General features: G+C 43.3%; 2 protein-coding genes across 4 annotated transcripts; both read right to left on the bottom strand.

The window, feature by feature from the left end:
• Positions 1–2,326: 2,326 nt before the first annotated feature.
• On the bottom strand, positions 2,327–4,994 carry LOC133271047 (ovomucoid-like). The gene is made up of 3 exons (XM_061456785.1): positions 4,366–4,994; positions 2,955–3,087; positions 2,327–2,519 (listed from the first exon to the last, which is right to left on the bottom strand). The coding sequence occupies exons 1-3, from the start codon at positions 4,418–4,420 to the stop codon at positions 2,474–2,476; spliced, it is 234 nt and encodes a 77-aa protein (XP_061312769.1). The 5' UTR covers positions 4,421–4,994; the 3' UTR covers positions 2,327–2,473.
• A 1,106-nt stretch (positions 4,995–6,100) lies between these two features.
• LOC133271046 (ovomucoid-like) lies at positions 6,101–20,337 on the bottom strand. 3 transcript variants are annotated; one of them, XM_061456782.1, is made up of 11 exons: positions 18,863–20,334; positions 18,529–18,681; positions 14,162–14,223; positions 11,387–11,513; positions 10,372–10,391; positions 9,435–9,571; positions 8,932–8,989; positions 8,516–8,655; positions 7,889–7,949; positions 6,754–6,863; positions 6,101–6,282 (listed from the first exon to the last, which is right to left on the bottom strand). In XM_061456782.1, the coding sequence occupies exons 2-11, from the start codon at positions 18,554–18,556 to the stop codon at positions 6,237–6,239; spliced, it is 789 nt and encodes a 262-aa protein (XP_061312766.1). In that variant the 5' UTR covers positions 18,557–18,681; positions 18,863–20,334; the 3' UTR covers positions 6,101–6,236. The 3 variants fall into 3 exon arrangements, with proteins under 3 accessions (XP_061312766.1, XP_061312767.1, XP_061312768.1); XM_061456783.1 differs by having other exon boundaries at positions 8,516–8,652; positions 18,529–20,337; XM_061456784.1 differs by lacking the exons at positions 18,529–18,681; positions 18,863–20,334 and having other exon boundaries at positions 14,162–14,584.
• Positions 20,338–20,607: the final 270 nt, after the last annotated feature.

Below are 20,607 nucleotides of genomic sequence, written 5' to 3'. Positions count from 1 at the left end.
TGCTGTCTGCATATCACCAGTCTCTTAAGCAGAGATGATATCACAGGCAAGGGTGTCTGGAATAATTTGACTATCTGGGAGCCACGTACTAACAGCAGAAGGCTGAGGATCTGGCCCTGCGCATCCCAAACGCTCAGTAAATCTCAGCTCTGCCTCACTGCAATAGCTCTGACATAGACAGCCCCCAGAAACGATGTCTCCAAGTAATTTTCTTTTAAAACATCATTTTATTTTTCTCTGCATCGAGAAAGAACGTAGTAACAAACCGATTATCTTGACTGAAGCCTCAGAAAGAAACTGCATTAACAGAAAGGTCTAGACTGGCCTGAGGTATATTTTGGCCAGCAACAAGTAGAACAATACACTAAAACAGAAGCATTGATATAAAATAGAGCAGAACAAAATAACTACATGCAATGTGTTAATCAGATTGTGGGGTAATTGAATGGCACTTCCTAAATTCACAAACATCAGATAATGACATAAAGTGCCGAGGCACTGCTTAAAGAATTGTACCATAAAATACCTCGGCAGGCAGACAATGTTTCCTGCCTTGCATTTCCTGGAGGGAGAGTTAGATTAGTAATGGTGAGAGGATTTTGTGTTGTTGTGGCAAGATTTTATTGAGCAGCAACAAAAAAATTATTTCCAAAGAGGTGGCCATAAAAGAGGACTGCCTTCCTCTCCACCCTAAATAGCTGCCCCCCGGGGCAGGGAGCTGGGCATGCGGCTGGGGTCCTGCTCTGCCTTCGGTTACTCTGGGGTAGGATACTGCATAACTCTGCATCTGGGTGGAGGCTTTGTTCCCATACATTTCTACTCGCAGTTTCCCTTCAATTGCCTGGTGGACTTTCCCATTTAGTGGACATGGGAGTGGACCCCCGGAAGATGCCCTCTGAGGAGCACTGGGATCTTGAGTGTGATCAGATCTGCTTGTCTCCAAGGCATCATGGCTCCTGGAGCCATCCTCATCCTTTCTGCTGCTCTCCCGAAAAGAAGATAGGTGCTGGAGTTCTCTTACACCCGACTCCTTCACCCAGATGAGTGGGGCAAGAAGGTGCATGACGCCCCCGAGCTGCACACCCTCCCAGAGCCTCGATTTGTCTTGGTCCTAAGAAATGGCATCCAACAATGAAATGCCTTCCCATACACAGACCTCCCTCTCACAGGAGGCACTTTCCAGCCCTGGGAAGGGACTTGGCACTAAATGGTTGTAGAGAGTCATGTCTTTTGGAAATAAATTGCCTCCCTTCAGATAGCTGCTCTCTCCAGTCTCTGGGAAGTGACACGTTGTCACTTAAGATCATTAACTATTTGACTGGGAGACTGCTGCTGTACAGCATCCCTCACTGGCAGCGCTTTGCTGTTAATGAATAATAAATTAACGCTACGACTCTGAGCCTTTCCTTTCGTCAGCCAAGGTTTCTGGAGGCCGGAGGATCTCAAAGGATCCTCTACAAACAAGGACAGTCGACGTAATTACCTACAAGCAGCAGCTAAGTGGTGGGTGAGGTGCAAAAATGGGCTGCAATAGCAATTGCTAGCAGTCCTCTGAACATCAGGTCTGTTAGGACTGACTGCCCACTAGTTTTCTGCAATCCCCCACAGTGATGAACACTGCAAACACGAACGTGGGCAGCCAGGTATCTGCCTGCCCAGAGAAAACATCTTGTCCCATTGCTTTGGGAAGCTGAGCGGATTGCAAAAGAGCTTCTCTCACCAAAAGGTGGTTTTCCAATCCTGCTTGCAAGAGGAACAGATGCAGCTGGGAAACTGCCCTTCTTCACTTAAGAAATTAGGGGTAACACCTGAAACTGAAACAGGCTTGAGCAGCTCTTGGTGACAGCAAGATCTTCTGTGCCTGCATAGCTTTTGCAAAGCAGCCACAAAACACCCCCAACCGTAACAATCTTGAGACTGCCTCTAACTACGTGTGTGTTCAGGCTTGCTTAGGGTGTCTTCATGCTCCCCAAGTCTGCCACACAGTAATGCAAGGGAGAGGCAGCAGGTATTTGACAGCAGTGGTTAGGGAAGCAGCCAGTTCTCCTAACCCAGAGAGTGTCTGTCTGAGATGCCCTTAGTGGAATAAATCATTTGGACTATTGCACTAGGAATCATCTTCAGCCCCGGTTTTCTTTTGGAAAGCTGGATGACGGCAGATGCCCTCAAGATCTACCCACTGCCTTTGTGGTTTTGTCTATTTCTTTACAGAAACCTCTTCCCTGTAATTTGCCTGTTAATATCCGCACCCCAGGATTGTTGCAGTGATGTAATCATGCAACATCTTAGGTAAAAACAGAATGAGACATATTATTAAAGCAAAACATAAATGCTGATGGCTTTTTTATTAAGCAGAGGTTTTTAGGATTCAACAGGAGCTTTCAAGGTTCAGGGCAAGGCTTTAGGGGAGCATCTGCCATGGGGAATGGCGCCAGGGAGGATTCCTCTTTATGAGCTGAAGCCTGTCGAGAAATTAACACTTTCGAAGAGATCTCAAGCGAAGAGTCCGACGGCTTCTCCTGCGGAGAAAGAAATCAGTACCTCAGAGACAGAACATCTGGGCTTTTACTGTTTGCCTCTCCCTCTGGTGAAAGATATATCATACAGAGGCTTAAACAAAATAGAAAACTTCTGAATGCCATTCCAGCTATTTCCTTTTATTACTAACATTCAAAGACAAGATGAAGACTTAATTTAAAGGAAGAACAAATAGTCTGCATGAAATAGACTTTGTTTGCTGAAAGAAAGTTCTTCAGCAAATTACCTAAGAGGGAAATGCAGAACTATACTAAATTCTGGCAAATTCTCCCAATAAAAACTTACCCTTGCTTTTAAGAGAACAGATAAACATGAAGTAAGAGAACTTCAGCTCTCCAACCAGTCTCCAAGACTGATTAGTTAAGTTTAAGCTAATTTGTTATTTAGTTAGTGAAGAGACTTATATTCATACTTACAGGAATGCATTGCAGAATAAGCATTTATTGCCATATGTTACACCATCAGACCCACAGTGTGGGACATATTCCATAGTGCAGACATTGCTGGGTACCACGTAGTTTCTGCAGTAGCCCTGTAGATAGGTGCAATCTATGTTTACGAAAAAAGTTCTCAACAACAGATATGGAAGAAAGGTGACATTAGGAGATCCCACACGCACCCCCAGCTCCCTCCAGTACTGGCCAGAAGTAGATGCTGAGAAAAAGCCCAGGAACAGGGCAGGAGTACAGTGGTGCATTGCCTCCAGCAATGTGGAGCCTGTGTAACCATCGTAAATGCTGCTGCAGTAACTTAGACAATAACTCAGACATGAACTGAATACTGCACTACTTGTTAAAACTACCATCAGGTGAAAATAGCAGTTTCACCCAATAATACCTGTGGCAAATATTGCTCAGACAGCTGAATGGCTCAGGATTTTCAAATGCTTATCACAGTGTGATTAGTGAGGATTTAAACAGAAACTGCTTTAAGTAAAGAAATGATGGAAAATAGGAAGATCCATTCCTTACCTGCAGTGCACCAAAATCTGTAAAAAAAAAAAAAAAAAAGAAGGAAATATGATACAAATGCAATTCATGGGTTCTGTTAGAGTTAAAATCTGTGAATGTGTGCCCTGAATATGCTACTTTCAACTCACTGTTAGCAAATTACTTCTTAGCAAAAAGAATGTCAGACAAAATGCAGTGGTTTATTATAGGTTTGCAACATTGATTCTGTAGAATAATGTTTTTTAATGAGAGTTATAGCCAAAATGGAAAAGGGTGTACAAGATGGAAGAAGAGAAAAACATTTTTCATGGTTCAAAGGATGGAGCAGGACATGCACTCAAAGCTCAGAAAGTTATTGAGGCTAACAGGGTCATAAAGATGGCAAGTACTTGGAGGTAGCATCTTATATGCATTGCCACAGTAGTTCTTAAGTACAAGGAGTATTTAGTGCGATGTAACTTTTATGAAGCTTCTACAACTGTTCAGGCTCTTGGTTTGCATCTCAGCTCAGGATGACTACAAGAAATGTTCTCTCTCATTCAGTAAAATAATTTGTGTTTCTGCAACATTTCAGAGGTTAAATACTGGATGTCTGAGTCTCTGGGTTATACCACGTACATGTCACTTCTTTCATTATGCATAAACTAGCGCTGAGAGTAGAGCTGTTCCCACAGTTGTTCTTACCCACTCAGTTCTGTTGCTAAAATATTACCCCATAAGTGATAGTCTTTGATGTCAAGTCTTTTCAACACTATCTTTCTAGGAGTAAATAAGTCCTTGTAGAATGAAGCTCTTTCCAGTCTGAGGATGTTTTTGTGGTTTTAAAGACAGCCAGCACTTACTCAAAAGCAGAGCAGGAGGCAGTAAAGCTACTCACCTGGGATGCAGCAAAGGGCTAGAGCAAACAGCAGCAACACGCCTGCTGTCTTCATGGTGGCTGAAGTGTCTGCGTGCAGCGGAGCCTGTGTTTTGCTCAGTAAACATCACCTTAATTCTGCCCTCAGGTGGTAACCATGCTATATGTGCTCATGTATGCACATGAGTCTCTGCGCATTCGGATTTGGCTCTTCCACCCTTATTCTGAAGTAACATTCCTGGTTGTTTGTCAGGGTGGCAGTCTCGACAGAGGTTAAGCTCTGCTGTAAGCCAGGAAGAATGCTTCTTCATCAACAGGAGTCACAAGAAGTTTAGATATGTTTGATACACCCTCTGTGTTGTTATTTTAAGTGAAATACAGGACAAGTTCCTTCTGAAGGACCATAGAAAACTCCTGCAGGCAAAAAAGCAACTGTACAAACCGCAGCAGCAGCTGCTGTCAGATTTCCTCTGTGTGCACCTATCAGCGCCTATTCATGTGTGGTGCTTTTTCAGGAGCAAAACATTGAATGAACAGCTTCCAGAGTGGAAAGTCTCTACTTGTATTTTCATGCTTCATCCCAGTAAAGCATCATGAAGCTATAGTGAAACTAGGAAAGCAATGAACTGGGAGGGCAAGCAAGAGGGTTTCCCAACAATGAAGGGAGTCCTTGGACTGAACAAGAGATGAAGCAACTTTTATAGGCATATGCAAAGAATTTACAATTGTTATTTCCCCTAAAAACCATGAGAATTGTGGGTTAGATTTACCCTAATGTACTGATAGACCAATGATGGCAGAATGGTGTGAGACCCTAGCCTGGATCCTGGAAAACTTGAACCCAATCTGGAAGTGGCTGCTTCATCCACCTGCCCATCTCAATATAAATCCTTCGTTTTACCACCAAAGCATCGCTTTTTTGGATGACCTCATTCCATCAAGGAAAACAAGCATCCTCCTCCCTTCGGCTCCCAGAAGAAATGCATGTGGGAGACACTACTTTTTAGACGGAATATGCCCAATTTATTTACGTTTCTCTTGTGTGGATCAAACCCCCACCAATTCAATACCCGAACAGTGGACAAAAGCAAAATAAATGTCATGAACAATACGCCAGTGACAGGTCACACTCTCACAAAACAGGATATTTTGTCCTTGGATTGTGAAACATTGCTGAGATACTCCTTGGGCTGGCAAAGAGTATGATGTTATTAAAGACTAGGAGAGGAGACAAGTAGGCAGGAGTAGGAACCGTCCTTAAAGCACTTGAAGGTTGTTAAAGGAAATAAGTCACTTGTAGGACCCACAGACATAGGCAGTGTCTGAAAAATACAGGCTTTGCTAACAGACTGCCCTTGCAGGGTGCTACACTTCAGGTGAGGGCTGTGTTCAGCTCCTGGTGCAGACCCCACCACAGCCTGAGTGGGTTTTGCGCAGGGAAAGTGCACCAGCAATGCCTTAGGGGAGATCAGCTGGTGTCATCACTTGAGAGCAGCATTTCAGCTCTTTACAATGTCGAACGTCTGAAAGGGCCTGAACACTAATGTAGGCTGACTATCATTGATGTGAAAAGTCACACAGCTCCGAGGTTTGTGCATCTGTATTTAATTTTGTGCTTTTTATGAGAGGGAAGGGAGCAAAATGCAGTTTTTGTTATATCCCAGAGCTATCAGCACATAACCTATTCAGCCTGGCATCATCATTCAACAAACCAGAAGAAAATGTTTCATGAAACACATGAAACAAGACAAAGAAATGTTGCTGATTTAGTTTATTGAGAAAGAAAATCAGGAGTGAGCTGAGTTCCCCAGAGGGCAAGATGAACTGAGGTGAGATTTTTAGTTGGGATTTGCCAGTGGGCATCCTGTGGTGAATTCTCTCAGCACTGATACTCAGCATTTTCCAAAATGGCTTAAAGTGAGAGTCCCATTGCTGTCCCTGGAAGAGAGGAGAGGAAAAAATGGATTAGACAGAGTCCTGTCTGCTATAATCTGTCCGTTTCCTTGGCTCCTAGAGAAGGCAGATAGGATCCTGCCCCAAAGACAAAGAACTTGCAGACTCATAGTCCCATTAACTAAGAAATGAGTGAGATGATTTAACCCGTTCTTAAGACTGAAAATATTTTTTGGGAAACTGTGATGAAACTCTGAATTTCATTTCTTTGCAACATGCAAGAAAAATTCCATGAAGATTAATGGTGTTCAAACAATTCACACTGACAAACCGGACACAGCTCTTTGTATGCTCCAATGGAAACAAAAATGAATGGTTGGCATGATGGCTGGTGTTCTCTCCTGCCCCATATTCCTACTCAACACTGGTCAGCAAACAAGAAAGTGGCAAAACTGTGCGAACTTGCGCTTATAGAAGGCAACTGGTAACAGGAATGGGATACATGTTTGTACATACACGACTGCGTTGCAGAAGCTACAGCTGTTGCTGTATGTTTTGCTGTCAGAGCCACAGAGAGGCAAGTACTCAAGTGTGCAGGCGGGTTTAGGGTAGTCACTGCAGTCAACCTGGAAAAGAAAAAGTCTAATATGAAGGATTATGAAGGAGTCACCAGCAGAAGGGCTTGAACCCCTCACTACAGCTGCAGTGCTAATGATAAGAATCTAACTGAAAGTAATTAACTTCCTTGCACAATCTGATATAAGCGGACGTGTCGGTTCCTCCTATGCCAGAGAATTTTATAATACAAAAATAGATCATAATTTCCTGTTTGAAGAGATGTGTACGATACCCTGGCCATAGCATTTCCAAGCAGCAGCAATTCACTCTGTGAATGTGCCATGCTCATAATCACATTGTACTGTGTTCCCAACCAGGCCAGGAAATTAAATGGAAAAACCCTGCTGTCTGGAGAACTGTAAGTGCTGATGCACTGATGCCTGTGTAAGGGTCCAGTATCACTCCTATATTCTTAAAACGGGAAGATCAACAGAAGCACGGTGAGAGAGGGATTTTGTTTCTTATGCTATGAGTGCTACAGTTGCTGAGTATTGTAATGCAGAAATGCATATGGGTCCTGGAAGAGGCTGAGGAAATTAATGGAGAAGAAATATATCAATGCTTATTGGCTACACAGAAACTGCAGCTAGCTGAGGTCCATCACCCAAAAAATAGCTGGAGGTTGAAAGAGGAGAAGTCCCATACATCATACATACCCACTCTACCCTTACTCTCTCCTACACAGTCCTTACAACCCCTGCTAAGAGTGGGCTCTGCATCAAGCCATCGGGGCATGCTGGACTATTGGTCTGACCCCAAAAGGCATTATCTGTTCTTCTCACTTCTGCCCTGATGAATTATTTCTGCTACTACTCTTTCACTCATCCTTTTCTGTGCAGTTACCCTCTTCCTTTCCTGTAATTAGTGTGGATGTATTATGTGTGGAAGAAGAAAATCTTCCCTGTGCTGAAGCACAGCAGCAGCTACACTTCTGTGGGATGCTACTGGTCTCGGGGCTGCTGCAGACACTGACAGTACTTAACCTGACATCAGCAGGACTGAAACATGGTCCCTCATCACAGAGTTCACTTACTGTAGTGTCTTCCTTCTTACATTCACCGTCATACTTCTTGTCAACACTGGTTCCAGCCTCTCTGGGAAAGGAAGAGACCCACATTAGGGAGTTCTGTGAGAAACCTGCTCTGCTCCAAAGCATGTCCCAGGATTGCTAATCAGCCTCAGGTATAACAGACAGAATACAGGAGACATGCGACTTAGGTTGTGTCCACATGGCTCTAGATTGCAGTGCAGATGGTGTCACAGCCTGCCAGTGCTGGTTTATAGCATGATGTGAAGGAAAAGGGAGCATCCAGGGTGTTAGGGTGAACGACAGGGTAGGTTGTGTGACAATGTTGATGCACCTTAGGTCAGTTGCAAGGCAGCATCTGCCACATAGACCCTTTTAACTTCGTAAAGAGAAGCGTTCTGTCCTGTGTTAGATCTCCACCCAGCCCTCTACTTCTCTCTCTAGATCAAAGGCAGTTTTCTTTCTATTCACAAAGGAAAACAAGGTCTGGTTACCAGGGAAAGAGGAGGGTCAAAGTCCAAGCACCTTAGAAAAAAGACCTTGGTGGAAGTCCTGATATTCAGAAAAGAAGTTGCCAGGAGCGCTAAGCACTTGCTGTCCCTCATAGGATAGCTCTGCATATGCAGTACTCACAGATTATGGGCACACAGCAGGCACTCGTTGTCATAGGTGACCCCATCAGTACCACAGACGGGGCTGACATCTTTGTTGCAGAGCAACACCACTTTACCTTCTTCATCTGTTGTGTTGGGATACCCACTGCAGTCCACCTGCTGAAGGAACACACAACAAAGCACTGGTGAAGGCTTACTTATAAGAAGCAAGTAGATCTGGCGAGTGTGTCTGGCCGCCTAGGATACTACCACGGCAGGAAAAATTGTTTTCTCTGTGTCACTATGATGGCAATTCACTTGAAGATGACCAATGCAAGATTTTGACATCTCATATGTCCTCTTATTTAGTGTTTGAATTCTTTCTTGGGGGAGTCAAGCAGCTCTGGCCACTGAGAAGCAGGACATGCCTCTTAGTTTCCCCTTGGTTTCACTTACAGGGACAGCTTCCTTGCATTTTCCATCGTGATCTTTGCCAACATTGGTTCCGTTTTCTCTGGAAAGTGAAAGACAAATATTAGGAAGTTCAAAAAGAAGCCTTCCTACATCCTAGGTTCTGGAAATATGTAACCAATACAAGGGAAAGCTGACTATCAGTCAGGCTTATATATAGCTATTTTTTGAGAAGGGGCTTTGGGACCATTTGGGGCAGATCAGAGCAGGGCATCTCTCCATCCTTTTGCTCTGCTTTGCTGTGATGAGATGATGCCCTAGGGGTTATCATCTGGCTGATCCTTGAGCTGGAGAAGAAAAATAAGGATGAATTACACCAGCAAGAGAGAGACACAGTGGCTAAGGCAATATCTAGGCGATGGAGTGCCATGCAGTGATATCCAAGCTCATTTTGAAGGAATTGACATTACTGACATATGTCAGATCACTATTTGTCAAAAAGTGGTGCTTCCAGAAATCCTAAGAATTGCTGCCTATGAAGTACATACATGTTGTGGGCACAGAGCAGGCACTCATTGCTGTAGGTGACTCCATCGGTACCGCAGATGGGGCTGAGGATCTTGGCACAGACCAACACCTCTTTGCCTTCCTCATTTGTAGTGTTGGGGTATGTACTGCAGTCCACCTGCCAAAGGAATGTACAGCAACAGGGTGGAGAAGACATTTTACATTCACCACTCTCATTTGGCACGAGACAGTGACCAGGTACAACCTGCAGTGGGTTTTTCACTGCCACTGCACACACTTGTGCTGGTGGGTCAATGTGGTAACAGGCAAATCCTTCCTGCAGAGACCTCCCCACACAGCAGAAAAGGAGGAGGAGGAGAGGGCTACAGCCATACAGCTCCTCAGATAGGGTAAATCAGTGGTGGTCTCTCATGCTTACCTGAAATTCTTTTATAAAGGCTATCTGTTGCTCTCCCGTTTTTATATTCTTGTGGCACCTCCAGTGCACTTCTGTTATTACTCTTTCATTATCAAAACACTCATTATGTTTTTTATTCAGAGGAGCAAGGCTAATGACATGGTGCATGGAATCTGGAGTACCTTGGTAGTATTTTGTTCTTCCAGCAGGCTGCTTTCAGGTAGTTTCTGATACCACAGCTTATTCCTGTCCTTTTAAAGCCAGTCAGATATGACCCAACTTACAGCTTAAACAAGTTTAAAGTTGGTGAAAAATGAATTAATAAAAATTTTATATTGTTACTACGGCTACTACACTATTAACATACAGCATAGATGTAGAGCCAAGGACAGTATAATTTAATGTTTTATACTTTGGAATCTGATTACAATGACACTAATTTCACGCTAACTGAAAAACAGATAAGCATCTGCAGTCCTGAGGTTTTTCCTGTTCCTTCAGTTATGTCTTTACCAAGCCGCATACCTGAGAAAAGTGACAGAAAGAAATCTTCCACTCACCTCAACCCCAAAGGCAGCATCTGGAAAAGAAGAGAGAGGCAGAAAGTGTGAAACAAAGCCAATATGATAAGACCTCAGTTAAAGCTGGAATTCTGGATGTAAAATTCCTATATGCAGGACCAAACTGATTTCCAGTGATTGGTTTCCTGAACTAAATAAACTATGTATGATTTTTTTTCTTTTCTGTGTTGATAAGTATAATAACATTGCTTGTTGCTGGCTGCGATGGAACACGTTTTTGAACAGCTTTGTTCTTTTGTATTTCAAGATAAGTAGACATATTAGTTGAAAGTAGAATAACTTTTCCTTCCTTATCTTTCTACACACCCATTTTGACCCTAAAGAGCTACTGTTAGATATCTGAAAAGAAACTTGAATCAATACAAATGTAAATGCAAATAGTCACCTACAGGATAAGCAAATACATACAGCATCTCTTGTCAAGCTTATGCATTTTAAAGAAGCTAAGTGTGAAATAAAAAATTGTCTTTGACTTTATCATTTCATCAGATGGAAATATGCAATGACAACATCAGACCCTGGCTTGTTTTCATCTCTTGTTTCTCCATTAACAGAAAAAGAATTGCACAAAAGTTGCCAGACTCCTGAAAAGAACTTGCTGGTGCTATTGCAACATTTTTGTGATCAGTTACTGAAGGTCTGACTACCTTGTTACAGCCTTGTTTCAAGCATTTATCCACTTTCTGTAATTGTAGAACAAGTGTAAGCAGTGTAGCAGTGTTAAAGCAACAGTGTAAAAAGCATAAAAGCACTAGATACCAGCACAGAACTCCATTTGCAGTTATTTATATTTATGACAGACAACCAGCTACAACAGTGATCCATTTAAGCCTGTCCTGAAATCTGCTCCCGCATCTTACGTGATGCCAAAGCACCAGGGCATCCTAGCTCTTTGTAGGAGAAGATTTTCTCTCCTTGAAGCCACTCTCTTACCTTTTTCGAGACAGCCAGGACTCAGATGTGAAGCCTCTGTGACGCCATAAGAGTTACTTACCTGGGAAACAGCAAAGCACAAAGGAGAGGAGCACAAAAACACCCGCTGTGGTCATGTTGGAAGTATGTCTTGAGTCTGCAGGCTGCCTGCTCCTGCTCTGATCATGAGATGGCCTCTCAAAGGCTGACTGCAAATATATACAAATGCAATGTCTAAACTGTTCAACTGTAACATAAAACAACCTGTAGAATCTGTCACCAGCACAATGAGGCTGGTAATATTTATTGAGGTCTTGACTTTCAGGTAACGGTCAGCATCTGCTACGCAATTGATTTTGGCTGGACATCTGGTTAATAGCTTGAGACAATTATCACATGTCCTCAGTGATCAAAACCAAACAAACAGCCTTTTAGACAAAAGAAACCTCTTTAGGATTCAAGTAGAAATGAAGAAGCACAAAATACCGAGGGGAGTAAACAGCAGGTCCTTCATGTGTCTCTTCAGAACAACATCTCCCATCAGAGAGCAGCTCATGCAGAGCATGCAGTACTATCCTGATGCAGATCAGGCTAAGACTCTCTGCTTGCTTTCTTTTGCTTTGGGTGGGTTTTTTTCCCTGCATTCCCAGATATCCCCCTCTAGGTATGAACATGCATCAGGTGTGGCTTTGCCGTCAGCAGAACTGGTTAAGCTTTGCCAGGTGAGTCCAGCAGGACTGTGTCTAACCTGTGCAGCTAAAGGTATTTAGCATTGATTTGATAAGTAAAAGGGTTTCTTGACAGTTTCACTTCAGCAGACTTGAAAGCAGGTTATATTCTGTCAAATGACACCAAAAATGTCACTTGGACCTTATCATGAGGGAGCAGTTATTTACAGACCTAGCCACAGTGAAACACACCAACCAATTCAAAGTGTTCCGCCAAGTCATCTTGAGAACAAAACACAGTGAAGGTTTGGGAGCCTATTTACATAGCACCAGCTATGTTTGCAAGTACAGCAAGTCCTTTCCCCCTACAGATATTTTAGAACATTATACTTAAAACATAGATCCTGTCCCAATTTTCCTGTCCGTCTCACACCTCCAGCATTCATGCGATCTCCAAGTGTCTCCTTCCTAAGAGGAGGTCTGAGCCTCTGCAGCTTTAGTAGGAGTAATTTTGCAGAAGTGGGTTCTCCCTTTAACCTCAGTTTCTCACCGTGATCCCTTTCACAGGTCTGAAATGGCAAGAATACCCAGGGTTTTCTGCCATGGGAGCTGAGCACTGTGCTTAGGATAGACTTCAGCATTATTGGAGCTGCAGAGCAAAAGATCTTTTACCGATGCTCCCTTGAACAAACAAGGCACCACCCATTAATCAAATGAAATTCAGTTGAAATCATTGAAAATTAGCCCAAGAAATTTTATTGGTGTCTGATATGTCGCAGTGGTCTACAGGATATGCTTTGACCCTTTAAAGTATATATTGCATGTATTGTATTCATGCATTGTATGCATGGAGTCATCTATTCTGGGCAATGGTGAGCTATGAAGGCAGCAGCATGGCTGTATGGATATATAGGTACATTTTTACCTGGAAGAGATGGGTTTCTTCACAGGGAGAAGCATTAAAATAATTATGCTGCTGGATTTATTTCTATAAATTACAGAGAGATGCATGAATATTTTAGAAGGATTGAGCACACCTTCAAGATATATTGCCCTAACGTGCCTTGTGGATGGTGTCCCTGGAAGCCAAGTACTTTCTCTAAGCGTGCACAGAATCATGCTGAGGCTGCTGTCACATGCCATGCCTGTTGCCTTTATCGGTTCTCTGATGAAGAGACATACAGTCTCTGCACAGTTGGAGGAAGGTACATCTTTCTGGGTCAAACATGAACTTTGGTACTACCTTCTCCAGCCAGGCAGCAAGTCCACTCTAAATCATCCTCACCAGCCCTGACCTGACAGCTTTGGACAGGTTGTCTCCTGCCCGGTGCCCACAGTGCTGCTGCTCCCTGCCTCAGATGGTGCAGTTCTCTAGGCAAGATGGGCCTCTCCTCGGGTGGGTGGAGAGCGCCTTCCTGAAAAAGGCTGGTGAGTGTGGCCTGTATACACCAGAATAAGATTTTCCACTGCAAATGCCAGGCTCAGCACTGGGTCTGGCACTTGCCCCAGGCAACCCAGATTCATCTCAATCACCACAACACTTGTCTGATGTTCAGCAGATCCATTCCTTCACTATCTCACCTGCAGATGTTCTAGGGAGACTCAGGTATGTGACAGTTAAGTCACGAGTCTCCCCTGAGCTGCTCAGGTGCCCCCTCAGGCAAGCCACAAAAACAACACCCAGAAATCACCAGGTTTCAGACTCAGCCAGCCAACATCCATAGCTCTAGATTATCCTGCCTCTGGTAAGGGCACGGAAAAATCCCACAGCTGGCTCAGCTCATGCTGTGGGACAGGTTGCTCAGCTCGTAGCTACTCTTGGAAGAACAGTTAAAAAGAGGATTGGTCTGCAATCCTGCCACTGATCTCACGCTGTAATCTACTTCATTACAGTCTTCTAATCCTCAAATTCAGACGTACTGTATGGCTGATGACCATTTTGCTAATGGAAAATCCTCATCCATGCAGAAGCCAGCACAAGGGCAGAGGTCTGCTAGCAAGCAAAGGCAGTACCACATCTCAGGGTACCATGTGTTAGTGCTTCAGGGCACAAGGGCAGAGGTCTGCTAGCAAGCAAAGGCAGTACCACATCTCAGGGTACCATGTGCTAGTGCTTCAGGGCACCAGGGGGTCTGCTGGCAGACACCAGGGCAGGATTTGGCCATTATACAACATCCTCTCTCACTTACACAAAGACTTCCTTGGTCTACATTTTCCATTGAAGTTTTTGCCAGTATCGATTTCATATTCTCTGGAAGAATAAAAACCAATGTGGGAAATTTTCTTAGGCGATATGTGACTTCTCAGTAATAGTAAACAGTAATACCCTGATAAATGAATGACAAATTACTCAATACACTTTTCCAAACATTCCTGGGTTTTGTCACGTTATTTAATTAACAAATTGCTGTTGTAAAAGTGGGAAATAATAATAATTAGTTGTAGCTGTTTCATGAAATTGCCTCTAATCACTCCAAAATGCCTGCTAAATACAATACAGATTGCAGTTTCCATCTTTGTCTTTCTCTTGGCCACAGTATGGTCAATAACTGCTCGCACTGAACCACGTGCCCAGAGAAACCAATACAGAACAAATGGAAGATCTGCCTCTCACCTACTGCCCAAAGGTGTTGTTTGAACTAATAAATAAAGCAAAGTCACTGATAGGATTAAAACATATCAATATGGAAACATATCCAGGTGTTGATGCGCTTATTAAATAGAGCTTGATTCAGGTAATGCCGGTGAATATTTTTCTGAGCTAATAAGACCATGCGTGGAACTTTGTACCCTGTAGGTGAAGGCTAACATGGTGTCACATTACTTATGCAATGAATTAAATGTACTTGGCCCCACTGCAAGGACAGATGTTGACACATAGGAACAAGTCCAGCCGGGGCCACCAGGCTGGTCAGGGACCATAGCACAGGGCATTTGGGTAAGCTGAAGGAGCTGGAGAAGAGACGGCTGTGGGGGATCACCGCTGAGGTCTGATGGGGTTCTAGAGAAGACAGAGCCAATCTTCTCAGAGCTGCACAGCAAAAGGATTACATTCAGACAAATGTGAGGAGTTATTCTTTGCCATGAGGTTGATCAAGCGGTGGCACAGGAATCAGAGAAGGCCATGCATGTCCTTCCTAGGTGATACTGAAAACCCAGCTGAATAAGGAAAATCTTGAGGACCCTGGGCTGACTTGGACTTTGGCCTTGTTTTAGACCTCTAGAGAGCTCTTCCAACTTGAGTTATTTTAGGTAAATGGTACTCATATAATGCTCTCTCCTACGGACAGATTTTATTAATGATCATAATATTTCTCCACGATCCAGGAGAGCAGCTTCAAAGTTTTCCTGCCGCCTAAAGGGTCACAGATAAGAGCTCCCAGACACTTTTATAGGGATGACCAGTAACATGTACAACGAAAAGAGTAGATTGTAATTATCATTAAAACACAAACACACTATTCAAATATGAGAATGTTATTAGCTTGCAATGATTTAAAGTCTCTTCATTTCTGCAACAGCCCGGGCCCCCTGCCATCACAATGCTTCCTCAGAAGGGCATCAGCATTTGAACCTACAGAGAGTTACCTGCACCACAGAAGATCAGCTGCCAAAATAGCAGCTACTTCACTGCTGTGCTGTAGCATCAGCTCTGAGCACATACCTTCAATTCTCGCCACACCAGCTCATGCTGTGCTTCAGCCCTGGGTGGTTTCTGGATGATAAGGATGTCAGGTCAGGTCTCAGTTGCACAGGGCAAGAGTTACTCACATGAAAGCAGGAAAACGCTAGAATAAGCAGCAGAAAAAGGAGGCACTAAGGAGCAAAACATTTGGCCGGACAGTGGCCCAGCCTACGGCTCTTTGAAGTGAACATACTGCAGAGAAGGTGTTTTGGAGGTAATGCAGGAGACGTTATTCTGCAGCTGGTCAGAAGAAGAGGAAATCATTGGTTTATTCAGTTTTCCTGACACTTCAGTGATCTCAGCTGTGCCTCAGTGAGTGCTCGTTTCATCTTTGCCACAGCCCAAGCAGAAGCAATGAGGAGGTGGCTGTGGGAAGTTACAGTCAACCTGGGATTGACACCATTCATGGCTGCCTGGCAGGAGAAAGTTAATCTGGCAACTTCATTGCTAAGGCTGGGAAGGCCTCCTTCAGTAGCTGGGGTCAGGAGAAAATCTTCCAAAGGCAGGAAAAAAAATAAAAGGTCAATAAATTCTTATCTGCAAGGAGACATTATTTATAACTCAATGCACAGTTAAAATAGAATGAATAAGCATTTCTGCCATGAAAGCAAATTACTTTGAGGTTATATAAACCAGGGGAATAGTTGAACACGTCCCTAAAGGACAGCAGATGAGGCATTTTCAAGCTACCAGACATCTAGCAACACGCACATCATCAGAATAGCACGCGACAGGGGGATCGTGGCTGTGTCTTTTGGATTCCAGACAGCTATACAAGCCACCAAACAGTGTCATTGCCATGAGAAGCTTATAGGCAGAAGGTATTTTAATTGACTAACTATCAGGGCTGGAAAAACTAATTCAGTATGGTTGGGATGAGCAGTTGCTGCATGCACTGAGCAGCAAGGAGGAATATGAAGGCTTCAGGGAAGATCACTTGATTCCTGGACAGCTGCAATCAAGAGCTTGTTTACAGAGGGATAAGCATCCCAGATGCAACTGCAGTACGAATGCTGTGGTAAGGCTGGCTGGGGAGACAGGTTATAGTCTCCTATCGAGCACAGGAATCACCTCTTCACAGTGAGCTGCCAAGCCTCATTAATTTATCATAGGAACATGCCTTCAGTGCTCGCTCCCCTCAGTTCTGTTTCCTAAGATTGACAGACATGTCTAAAGACCACAAAGTGTTCTTGGCAAGAGGGTAATTAACCTTCGATGTTTACATCTCCCTCCTCTTGGTAAGTAAAACACCAAGTTGTTCATTTCGAGGAGGTCTGGCTGTAAACAAGTCATAGTTTCCTTTTATGCTCTTGATCAGAGGTCAGGAGGACTAGAATAGCAATTATTTCTGAGCTCTATCTGAAATAGTAAGTAACAGAGGAAGAATTTCCTTGAGTAAATGTCCAAAGCCTTGGACTCAGGGTTTTTGTACCCTTTTCACAGCCCCAGGTCTTTGAATAAGATCCCCATGAGGCTGTAGCTCCACAACAGTTTGGGCCAGGATCTGGAACCTTTTTCATGCAAGCTCAGGACAGGGTGAGCTGAGGCTCTGTCCAACTTGAGGGAGCTAAAGGGGAAGAAATCTATACACAGCTAATGACATGTATGAGAGAGGAATTATTCTAAAGTGGTTTTTAAGTTAGATAAATATTCCAAGAGTGTCTCCCCCTAAACAAACCTCATATGGGAGGAAACAACAGGGACAGCAAAGCTGTTCCTGGAGGTGCTAATCCACTGCTGCAACAGTAACCTGGAGGCATCACTGCCTATTGACTGCCCCAAGAAACATCAATGCATTGCATCCCTAGGCAAAGTTTTCTTTCCATGTGACACCAAGGGACAAGGCAATGAAGAAAAGGAGCAAGTAGAGCATCAAACAAAAACATGTTCCCAGATCTCATCAACCAACAAACTAGCAAAAATTCATACAAGAAACAATGTTTGGAAAAGACAAATGAAGGTGGTTGCTTTCATTTATGGGGAGAAAACACCAAGAGCAACTCTGGGATTTGGGAGGAACGGTGGTTTGCTTTTTAAGACAGATCTTGCAAATAAAGCAGCAAGAAGGGATTTTATTTCTAAGGGATAGGTGTGCAATAGGCTAAGAATGAAAATCCACTGCTCTCCCCTATGGGAAAGGGAGAAAAAGGGTAAGAGACGGAATGCATAATGGTGCCGTAACTTGAAAACTTGGCTGGAATAGGAGGTATTGGATGGAAAGAGTTTCTACAGCTGAAGGACTATTAGCATCATAACCACTGAGCACTTTTTCCTTCATTATTAACATCAAAATAAAGGGCAAAAGTTTCATTTATTTTGCAGAGTTGAGCTTTAATGAGACCACTGGCTGATTCTTTGCAGCTGGACATGGGTGAAGCAGAGTTGGTTCTGACAGAAAGCAGCATGCTGCCAAATTACAGGATTTTACTATTTCAGAGAAATTGAGGTAAATAGCAGGACTTCTACCACCTGTGAACTATTACACTAGCAAAGTAATGCAGTTATTTACTTAATACATGATCATATGGCTTCTACATCCCCTGGCTTGTGCACCATGCCCCATTTGCAACCTGACAAAAATTCTTATCTCAGGAGAGCAGAACGCACTGATACCTGCAAATGTTTTGTGTATCTCCTTTTCTGGTCTTGAAACAGGTTATGCTGCACTGTCCTGATGCTGTCAGTGAAGGTTGCTTGTGCATGCTTGCATAGCAAAGAAATATTTCTCCTACTTGACTCATATTTTGTGTCTTTTTTGCCATCCTTCTCTTCATACATTTGAATGAAGCCTGTGGAGAATGGCATTATTAGAAAGCTAGCGTTAAATCCCTGCCAAAGAAAATGTCAACAGAAGGTATATGCATCACTTACGTCCAATCGTATGCTGCCTGCTCAGCATCCGACTGACATTATTTGGGATGATGCCACAGAGAGCAATGGGAGATCAGACTGCTTCTTAGTTTGCCTGCCTTCTTAGTCACTGGGATGACTGCTGTTCCTGAGACTCTGGGTGTACCATCTTCCCTGAAGAAGGAAAAGTCTGATATTAGAGACAGTATGACCATTTTCCCAAAGGGGGTTGGGTGCTGGGAATGTAAATAAAACTCCCAAATAGTGCAAGTGAAGGAGAGTTCATCTGAGTTAACCACCAGCAATGAAGTGGTTATACTGTCTCTGGCTATTATATTCCTACCAGTCAACAAACCTGTGCCATCTGAATATACTGCATCATCTGGATTTCCACTCCAGCTATTTTCTTTGACTGTTTTCTCCACTAAATCTTCATGATTTCCCTCCAAGCACAAACAGCGAGTGAAAAGGGAGAAAAAGAGGATAAATTGGAAAAGAACAGGGAGAGGCCAGGGGCTAGGGGACTGTCACTCGGAAAGCACGTTCTTTCCATCAGACTGACACATTATGGGCACATATCCCACATTCACTGGTGTAAGTGAGACCATCTGTGCCACAGATCTGCTCCAGCGCCTGGCCAGGGGGCCCAAGCCGGCCATCCTCAGCAGTGCCCCCGGGGCTGCGCTTTAAAGGGAGCAGAGTAGAAGAGCTTAAAGCAATACATTTCCAAACGTTCCTCATTATTCAGGGGGCTTGAATGAAATTCAGGTTTTACTTCTATGAAAGAAAAATAGGCAGGAAGCACCACGCTATGCGAATGCTCTTTGTTTGCAAATTCACAGTATATTTAAACTTATGGGGCTGCACCTCAGCTGGTGAGATTCTGGAAAACCCTCCTAAGCAGAGTGGATGTCTGCCAGTTGGAGACAGGCTGCTTTCCACGGCTGCTGTCTGCTTTTCTTGTATCTACTCATTGATCAGCAGAGAGCACACAACCGGAACCCAGAGCATGGCAAAGAATCAAATAAAATTGTATCAAACATTAAATTACAGCAAGAGAATGGACATTTCTGAGTGTGAATGTATTGACGGATGAAACAAGTGGATACCAGGATTATATTTCTTTAAATATAGAGGTCTGGGGAAATCTTTCCAGTTCCCAGAGTATTTTCTTTGCTATCAGACAGTTAAATAGACCTGTGCAACTGACACAGTGAGTTCGTATAATTATTTCTGTATTTCTTTTGTTTTGAGGAACATGGAGTTCTAAAAGTCGTAAAAACCATCCCATTTAGATATTCTTCTGAAAAAAAAGAACATTAAAAAATCAGTGGGATGAGCCTTGTCACTCTCAAGCACCACTCAAGAGAGATTGACAGAGTATCCAGGCCCATCTGCATGCCTCGCTAGAAAAAGCAGCATACTAAAAAAAAAAGCTAAAACAAGGTAAATCAGCAGACATAGTTTTGAAAGGCATAGAATTTTTGCTAAAGTGTTTGACTGAAGTTTAGGTACAGACACTATCAAGAAAAAGTTGTTGTCTGTTGGGTTCTTTTTCAAGTCACAGATAGGTGAGTGCTGATAAATAATGGAAAAAAATGTTTGGCTCCATATGAAAAGACTAAGTATTGTTTTCTAAATCCCACTTATCAATCAAGATTTCAGTGATTCACCTCATTCTTCCTCCTCTTTGTGCTGCAAGAAAAATGACTGCAGATTCAAAAAGACATTGATAAGGCTATAAAGGTAACCAAGACAAACAAGGAAGGAGAGAGAACATTTATATTTTTAAAGTATTGCCTTTGTAATATGTACCAGTGCATTCACAGGTCACGAATCCTGAGGTCAGACCTTGGATGAAAATACAGCAAAGTTCATCAGCCCTTGACATGGCTTAGGAGCTTGGTCACTGATATCCAGAGCTGCAGTAGCGGCTGCAAGGCAGTGTGTGGGGCTGGATCCTTCCCTGCAGCCTTGACTGAGGATATAAGGCTGCACCTACAGCTAGTTCTGTTCATGAAAAGAGTGCAGAAAGAAGAGTTCACTGAAGCAGGACTAAATCCATGCTTGTGTCTGATCCTTTTAGTGCCTCTTTCCAAG

Source organism: Pezoporus flaviventris, unplaced genomic scaffold (assembly GCF_033815535.1).
Source record: "Pezoporus flaviventris isolate CSIRO_AGI_PZ_B2104156 unplaced genomic scaffold, CSIRO_AGI_Pfla_v1 ptg000023l, whole genome shotgun sequence".
In the NCBI taxonomy this organism is placed as follows: Eukaryota; Metazoa; Chordata; class Aves; order Psittaciformes; family Psittacidae; genus Pezoporus; species Pezoporus flaviventris.
The sequence above is the reverse complement of the archived record's forward strand: the minus strand, read 5'-3'. Positions and strand labels throughout refer to the sequence as shown.